The 9261-nt window shown below is 39.0% G+C and overlaps 1 protein-coding gene across 1 annotated transcript; it reads right to left on the reverse strand.

Moving 5' to 3' along the window:
* Positions 1-866: 866 nt before the first annotated feature.
* Positions 867-2393, reverse strand: LOC137721867 (protein DETOXIFICATION 49-like). Its single transcript, XM_068460894.1, has one exon. It carries the CDS (start codon positions 2391-2393, stop codon positions 867-869), a length of 1527 nt encoding a protein of 508 aa, XP_068316995.1.
* Positions 2394-9261: the final 6868 nt, after the last annotated feature.

Below are 9261 nucleotides of genomic sequence, written 5' to 3' on the forward strand. Positions count from 1 at the left end.
GTGGACGATATATTCAAGAGGCATTAACGGCAGTTGAAGTATGACGTAGCCCGATATAGAGAAGCACCACCACTAGAGTAGTGTTATTTATTTATTTATTTATTTATTTTTGATGTTATGGATGAATAAATTAGTTTTATAATTATTTATTTATTGGACGGTGCTATCCATACACCCCTTTTTGTTTCTATACACTCCCTTTTAATTTTATAAAAGATATGTGTGTATAGCACCACACTATACTTTTCACTCCCACTCCTCGAAGAATTGGGAATTGATTAAACCAAGAGTCAGTGTGGCAATTTAATTAGTTACTAGAAAACTTGAGCACATCTCATCTCATATTTGTTTGACATGTTCGGCTGACAAAAATAATTAAAGAAATGCAGAATGAGTAAGTGCGAAAATGGTAAAGCACAGATGAGAGGATGGGGTATGGAGTCGGCGGTCGAACGGTAGCGTAACCGTAGCCACTTATGTTAGAATCCAAAACTAAAAATTCCCAAAGCATTTAAGGCACAAAATACAAACAAACTGCGACAATATAAGAAACAAAAACAACATTGATCTTCTTCCATATCCCATCAATTGGTAGACAATAAATAAGACAAATTAATCCCACTAAACAATGTCATAGGCAACAAAGTAACAACAATGCTTTCCCATTTGAAACGTAATTAAACAATTGTAAATGAAATTAAGCATGTTACTTCCACAAGAATCTGTGAAAAGAAATAAACATTGCTTCTATGAATATCCCTTCTTAAAAGAAATCTCAATGTCATTTACAATAGAATTGCTTATCTTTCTGAAGGAGGAAACAAAATTGTATTAAATTTCCCATAACAATTGGTCAATGCTTACAGTCACACCAGTGGTAAATTGTTGCATTCTTCTGTGTTATCAAATGAACTCAAAGATTCACTAGCTTTATCAAAATCTTGAAAATCATCATCATCAATGGTAAAAGTTCCTGTGAGCTCCTTGGCTCTCTGGGCTTGAAGATCCCAATTGGTTCTAAACAAAGCAAACAACATGGTCAAAACACATGAGCCTTGGGCTGCCAGAAGACCAAGCCAAAGACCTCTAAAATCAAACTGTTCATAAAAACTCAACCACACAGCAACAGGCATTCCCACAAGATAAAAGCAACCCAAATTTATGTTTGCTCCCAATTTTGGCCTGGCAGTTCCCCTCAAAACACCACAACCTGTAGTTTGTGGGCAGTTTCCGAGCTCGCATAGGCCGATAATTGGCAACACCATTGATGTCAATGCAATAATCTCCGAGTCTTTGGTGAACATGCTGGCCCAAATGTTCCTCACAGTCACAGCAAACAACAATGCTGAAAATCCCAATATGAAGCTATAAGATAGGCCTACAATTGTTGCAAGTCTTGCTCTTTTGGGGCGGTTAGCACCAAGCTCATTTCCCACCCTTGTTGACACACCAAAGCTTAAGGAAGATGGGAAAATGTATATCAAAGCTGTGGTTTGGATCAGAATTCCCATTGAAGCAACAGTTGCTTGAGGGTTAAGCAACAAACCACATAGCAAAATCATGATCTCATACCACCACCATTCTAAACAAACCGATATGCAACTCGGAATGGCCAAATTCATTAAATTTTTCCACCCTGCGAAGCACTCGTTGGAAAAACCACCCCATGTTCTCTTGTACACACCAGAGATTGCAATGTAAGCTATCAATGATCCAACGAGGTTGACATTAGTCCAAACCCCGCTTAGTGCCACGCCTTTGATCCCAAGATTGAGAACATGAACAAGAAGGTAATTGATGGGAATGTGAAGAAGAATAGCCAAAGCTGCACAGAATGTGAGAGGCATGGTTATGGATTGAGTTCGGAGATAAATTCGCAAAGGGTGCAAAAGGCTTTGAGCAATGAGGTCAGGAAGAGAGTAAAGAATGTAAGAATGAGCCTCAGTTGCAATCTCACCTTGTTGGCCACAAAAAAGCAAAATCGTTTTCATGTTGAACCACAGAAATGCAATTGGGATTGAAGTTAAGAGAAGAAGAATAACTGTTCTCTGCAGGGTTAGGCCTAAAAGTTTGAATTTTTTGGCTCCGTAAGCTTGGCCGCAAATGGGTTCCATCCCCATGGCAAGGCCAGAGAGAACAGAATAACCTGTGATGTTGGCAAATCCTATGGCAAGCGAGCCACCAGCCAATGAAAGCTCGCCGAGGTGGCCTAGGAAGAGCATGGAGATCATTGAGCGAGAGTAGAGTAATAGACCCGTCAATACCATTGGGAAAGCTATGTTGGCTATGCATTTGGCTTCTGTGAGAGCCAAAGATAGATGGGTTTTGTGGGGATTCTGGTTGGATTGCTCAAGTTTTGGGCTTTCTGGGATCAAAGGAGCTAACTTGTCCATGTTGAGAGAGAGAGAGAGAGAGAGAGAGAGAGAGAGAGAGAGAGAGAGAGAGAGATTGCTCAATTGGGTATGTGCACAAGTGTGTATGGGATTTAAAGGGAAGGTTTATAGGAATGAAAAGAAAACAAAAACTCAAGACTTTTGGACGGCCATTGTGGAAAAAAAAAAAATGAAAAAGAAATAGAGAGAGACTTCGGCGCTTATTATACAGAGCAATTTCTGAATTTCTTGGGAGTTTCAAGCGTCTTTTTATGACCAAAGCTTGATGACAATGCTGGGGGGTCTGCAGGCTCAATAGGGATATTATTCAGTTGCCAATTCCAAATGGACCGCAAGAAGTGAATGCATGCTGACCTCAATTAAAGGCTTAATTTTTTGTCTAACTTATTACTACGAGTCATACTTACTATTAAGTTTTTTTTTTTCTTTGTCAATTTATTAATACTTAATGGTGCTGTTTAAGAGGCATGAAGAACGTTTCCAGTTTAGGATTCTTCTCGTCAAGACAAAATTTAGGTCGGACGGTTTTCTGCCCCTTTTTAAAGAGAGGGTACACACACACACACACACACACACACACACACACACACACACACACACACACACACACACAGAGCATCTATAGTTTAGTAGGGCAAAAATTAAATGAAACATCAATGAGGTATTCATAAATAACAAAATTTGAAACCCCACTGTTTAAAATCTTTATTGAGGTGGTAGCGTATACAGTGACAAAGGGTTGTAAAGTTTGGTGTTGTTATGAATTTGGTAAATTTTTCTGTTTATAACTTACAAAAATATTATTTTCACGGTATAATTAATAGAAGCGAGGCTCACACATTACTCTCCAAAAAAAAAAAAAAACAGATGTCAACAAGACAATATTAGGGACCGGAAATGGTAATAACCAGGAGTAAGGCACATCGTCGTCATGTGCTGTACAAGTAAATGGCAAGGAAGAGGCACTGCAAGCAATTGCCAATACCTGCCGTGACAACCAAGCAATTGCTAAAGTTTTAATTTTGTTTGTGAGAATATTTGGGGATTGAGTGCATATATTTGGAGATATGATTTAGGATTTTTCGTGCCCATCAAGTGTTCCTTAGTATTTAAACCATAGATTTGATATCCATATAAGTCCTATGAGATATGTGATCAACCATATTTATGAAGCATGAAACTAGTAAAAGATTGGGTAAATCAACCATATTTATGAAGCATGAAACTAGTAAAAGATTGGGTAAAGTACAAAAAATACCTTAATTATTGGTGTCACGACACTTTCATACCTCATCTTTTAAAATTGACAATGTCATACCTCATCTTTAGAATTTGATCCAATGTTATACCTTCCGTTACTTGGCCGTTTACTTTTCAGTTAAATGTCACATCCTGGCTCGGGCATGCCGTTAACTTATGTTAAGGTTTTAACTTTTTATTAAAAAATTAATAAAATATTATTAAAAACTAAAAAAATTTATTTAATATTTTTAAAAATAATAAAGAAAAGTTAAAAAAAAAAAAAAAAAATTAAAAAAAATCCCTTTGTTTGTCCTTTCCTCCCTCTCTCTCTCTCTCTCTCTCTCTCCCCATCTTCATCTTCTTCCCTTCTTAATCTTCAACCAAAAAAAAAAAAAATTTGAAAACCCATCAAACCCCACCCCCACCCCCCCCTCCCCCCGCACGGCAGCGAAGAAGAAGAAGGAGAAGGAGAAGGAGGAAGAAGAAGAAGAGGAAAAAAAAAAAGAGGAGGAAGAATAAGAAGAAGACAAAAAAAAGGGTAAAGTACAAAAAACTACCTCAACTATTGGTGTCCCGACACTTTCATACCTCATCTTTTAAAATTAACAATGTCATACCCCATCTTACGAATTTGTGCCAATGTTATACCTTCCGTTAGCTTGGTGTGAATTTCTCAGTTAAATGCTGACATGGCATGATTCAGGGCCCACTTTCTATTAAAAAAAATTAATAAAATACTATTAAAAACTAAAAAAAAATTATTTAATATTTTTTAAATATTAAAATAATAAAAAAAAAGTTCAAAAAAAAAAAAAAAACGAAACAACCCTTTCCCTCCCTCCATCCCTCCCCCTGCGAAACTCCAACCCAGAAAACAAATGAAGAAAAAAAAAAAAAAAACCTTCATCTCTTCCCACCCTCCTCTCCCCTCCCCGCCCCTCGGATCCTTCTTTCTTCTCCCCCATCCCCCCCCCAACCCCCTGCTGCAAGCATGCAACCCAGAAAACAAAAGAAGAAGAAAAAAAAAAAAAAAAAAAAACCTTCATCCTTTCCCACCCTACCCCCCCCCCCCCCCCCCCACACGTCTTTCTTTCTTCTCCCCCATCCCCTCTGCTGCAAGCCTGCAACCCAGAAAACAAAAGAAGAAGAAGAAGAAAAAAAAAAACTTTATCCCTTCCCACCCTCCCCCCCGGTGGATCCTTCTTTCTTCTCCCCCATCCCCCCCACCCCCTCTTCTCCCCTACCCGAGCCCTTACCTGCAACCCAGAAAAAAAAAAAAATCCCAATTCGTCTTCCCCTCACATCCACCCTCCGCACCCATCCTTACACCCACCCAACCTCGCACCCACCCCTCGCGGAATTGGCGAATGGGATCTGGGTTTTTTTTTTTCTGGGGTTTTTTTTTTTTTTTTTTTTTTTTTAATTTTTTTCTTGTTCTTCTTCTTCCTCCTCCTTCTTTTGCTTTCTGGTTTGGCAGGAGGTTGGATTTGTTTTTGGAGGGGGGCACGAATTGGGTTTGTTTTTTTTTGGGGGGAAGGACGAACTGGGTTGGGGTTTTTTCTTCTTCTTCTTCTTCGGGGGGTTAGGGCAAATATATATATATATATATATATATATATATATATTAAGTTGGGGCAAATATATATATATATATATATATATTTTGGTTGAATCACGCAGGGAAGAAGAAGATGGGGAAAGAGAGAAGGGGGGAGGGGAGGGGGGTGGATGGGAAGGTTTTGATTTTTTTTTTTATTATTTTAATATTTAAAAATATTAAATAAATTTTTTTAATTTTTTAATTTTTTTTAATAGAAAGTGGGGTTTGTATTAAGCCACATCAACATTTAACTGATAAATTAACGGCAGGCTAACGGAAGGTATAACATTGGCACAAATTCGTAAGATGAGGTATGACATTGTCAATTTTAAAAGATGAGATATGAAAGTGTCATGACACCAATAGTTTAAGTAGTTTTTTGTACTTTACCTAAAAAAAAAAAAAAAAAAAAAAAAAAAAATCCAACCCAACCCAATTCCCCCTGTAACCCAAAAAGAAGAAGAAGAAGAAGAAGAAGAAAAACCCAACCTAACCTAGTTCGTCCCCCCTGGCAACCCAGAAAGAAGAAGAAGAAGAAGAAGAAGAAGAAGAAGAAAAACACAACCTAACCTAGTTCGTCCCCCCCGACAACCCAGAAAGAAGAAGAAGGAGAAGAAAAAGAAAAAAAAACAAAGGTAAAGTACAAAAAACTACCTCAATTATTGGTGTCACAACACTTTCATACCTCTTCTTTTAAAATTGACAATGTCATACCTCATCTTTAGAATTTGGTCCAATGTTATACCTTCTGTTACTTGGCCATTTTCTTTTCAGTTAAATGCTGACGTGGCTTGATTCCCACTTTCTACTAAAAAATTAATAAAATATTATTAAAAACTAATAAAAAAATAATTTTTAAATATTAAAAGAAAAGTAAAAAAAAAAAAAAAAAAAAAAAATCCCACTTTCCTTCTCCTTCTTCCTCCTTCTTCTTTTGTAGATTCAGGTTTTTTTTTTTTTTTTTCTTCTTCTTCTTCTTCTTCTTCCTTCTCCTCCTCCTCCTCCTCCTTCTTCCTCCTCCTCCTTTTGCAGATTCAGGTTTATTTTTTTATTTTTTTCTTCTTCTTCTTCTTCTTCCTCCTTCTTTTGCAAATTTGGGCTCCTTCTTCCTCCTTCTTCTTCTTCTTCTTCCTCCTTCTTCTTTTGCATATTCGGGTTCTTTTTTCTTCTTCTTCTTCTTCTTCCTCCTCCTTCTCCTCCTCCTCCTCATTCTTCTTCTTCTGGGTTGCAAATTCGAGTTTTATTTTTTATTTTTCTTCTTCTTCTTCCTCTTTATTTTCTTTTTTACTTTCTTCTTCTTGGGATGCAGATTTGGTTTTTTTTTTTTTTTTTTTCTTCATCTTCTTCTTCTTCTTCTTCGTTGCAAATTTGGTTTTATTCTTCTTCTTGGGATGCAGATTCGGATTTCTTCTTCTTCTTCTTCTTCTTCTTCTTGGGATGCAGATTCGTTTTTTTTTTTTTTTTTTTTTTTTGTCCTTCCTCTTCTTCCTCCTTTTTTTTCTGGGTTGCAGAAAGGGGGCTGGAAGGGAGAATAAGATGAAGATGGGGGAGAAGAGAGAGAAGACGGAGGTGGGGTGACACACCCCGATCGAAATCAGGGCATGCTGGCCGTCACGTGGAAGTGACGTAACCATGTGCACAGTGCGGAAGCTAATAAAATAATAATAAAAATACGAATAAATAAAAACCAGCTATACACAACGTAGGAACATACATGTGCAAGCGTAAGTGTGAAAAACAAAGTTCAGAGTTCGAAGACCTAATGCAGTCCGGGAGAAAATAACGCTACAAAAACACACCCAAAGGTGGTCCTACACTGGTAATAATCTGTCAGATTTGCTGGGGAAAATCCTCTGGGAAACCACCAAAAGTGCTAGCCAACTAGAACCTGGAGGGGCGCAAAACAAAAAGTGTGAGTGGGCAAAAACAAAGCTTTTCAAAAACCATTTCATAAACAAGATTCTAACCCCTCGCCGTAAAACTTGTATACTTCCTAGAAAAATAGAGTATACACAATAAATATATAAATCATGCTCGGAAATAAGCCATGTCAAATGTCTCTAAATAGAATGCAAGTGCTCAGGAATGTCAAATCAATACCATGTAATCTGTCAGCCGGAGTCACATAACGTGACCTGTACGGCTGAATCTAGAGCTCAAATCTCCATCTCACTAAATGCACCTGTACACGAGTCGGAACCACCTAAAGTGGTCTGTACGACAGGACTGGGTGTAATATAAGTACGCTCAAGTGCTACGATCACGTGAAGGCTGGGCGAATAATCGCAGGTCATCTACGAGTCGGAACCACCTAAAGTGGTCTGTACGACAGGACTGTGCACCTAACTTGGATCCAAGATGAGCGTGTGGTGCGGGAGGTGAACATCATGTGAAGGACTGTGCCCAACTTTGGGCGGGAGCACTAACACCGGAGGTGCAGGTTATGAGCTCTCTATCCATCTCAAATCATTACTGAACATAAACATAAACCATAACTTACCTGTGCGTCCACAGCACCAATACACACACACACACATATATATATATATATATGCAACTAATAATGCGTAAATAAATGGCAAACAATAAGCATGGCATATCAACGAATAAACGTTTCATTTCACTTTCTGGGAAAAGTACAAGTATATAGGTATATACGGAAAACCAAAAGCCCACTCATTGGTATGTAGAAGGGTCGTAACCCCCTTGCCTCGAGTGACCGTGCTCGTCCTCAGGATAGGTCTCACCTATATGCGATACAACTATAAAAACGTTAATTTTAAAGCACATAACCAACATCACGAAATAACTTCTCATACAATGCTCAAATGGGGTGTATGAATACACCAACGTGATCTACTCAACCTCAGGAACATCCCCATATTTTTAGAAAAATTTTCCACCGCCGCATGAGCCCCCACACAACTACCAAGGCACGGCCACACGTGCCGGCCACGCGCAGGCACGTGCCTGGCACACTAACGGCGTCAGTGAACGCCGTCAGGAATATTTTGTTAACTTTAACGGATTCCGTTAACGCCGTTAGGAATATTCCGTCCAAACTGACGAAATATTTCGTCGTCGCCGGCGCTGGAAAATCGGGAAAACTTTAAAACCTTGTATCTCACTCGTTTTTCAACCAAATTTCACAAAATTGGTACCAAAATGAAGCTTACAACAAGAGGAACAAATCCATACCACTTTCAAGCACTAAAATCCACGGAATCTAGCCGGGAAAACACCACCAACTCCGGCCAACCTTGTAACTCACGATCCCAACGTCCAAAACCTCCAAACGAACCACCCCGAGCCTCCTAAGAACCTCACCAAGCTTCCTACAAGCTTGAAATTCCCAAAAACACAAGAATTAACGTGTGCATGAACAGTGACCAAATCGGGGTATCCTGAGTTCGATGTGAAAATGAAGGTATTCTTACCTGAAATGAGTATGGTTGAACTCCTATGGACCTCACGAGCACGAATATGTAATTTGTTTCCTCGATCTGTAAAGGTTTGGATGGTTTTTGGGTGTGTCCGTACACGAAGAATGGAAATGGGAGAGAGAGAGAGAGAGCTCGGGACAGGGATGCAGGACAGGGGAAAGGGTGAGGGGGTGTGGGAGAGTGTGTGTGTGGTCCAAAACTTGCCAACAAAATCCTAAAACAACCATACAACAAAATAAACACACTAGGGGCAAAAACGTCATTTCACCCCTACAGTTCGAAAATCCGGAACGGGCTGTCACAACCTACCCACCTTATTAGAATGTCGTCCCGAAATTCAAAACAACTACATAAAGCAAACCCCTAGCGATCAAAGAACAATTGAGGATACAAATCTCTTATCCGATCCTCCGTTTCCCACGTAGGTTCCTCCACGGAATGGTTCCTCCACAAAACTTTCACCAAATTCACTGTCTTGTTCCTCAGAACCTTTTCTTTCCAATCTAGAATCGTCACTGGTTCCTCATCATAAGTCAAATCCGGATTGATTTCCAAGGGTTGAGGAGGTATCACATGAGACGGA

This window comes from Pyrus communis, chromosome 17, assembly GCF_963583255.1.
Source record: "Pyrus communis chromosome 17, drPyrComm1.1, whole genome shotgun sequence".
Lineage (NCBI taxonomy): Eukaryota > Viridiplantae > Streptophyta > Magnoliopsida > Rosales > Rosaceae > Pyrus > Pyrus communis.

Bases quoted from the DNA above. Each gene is read 5' to 3' on its own strand.
- LOC137721867 (XM_068460894.1), bottom strand. From the start codon at position 2,393: ATGGACAAGTTAGCTCCTTTGATCCCAGAAAGCCCAAAACTTGAGCAA.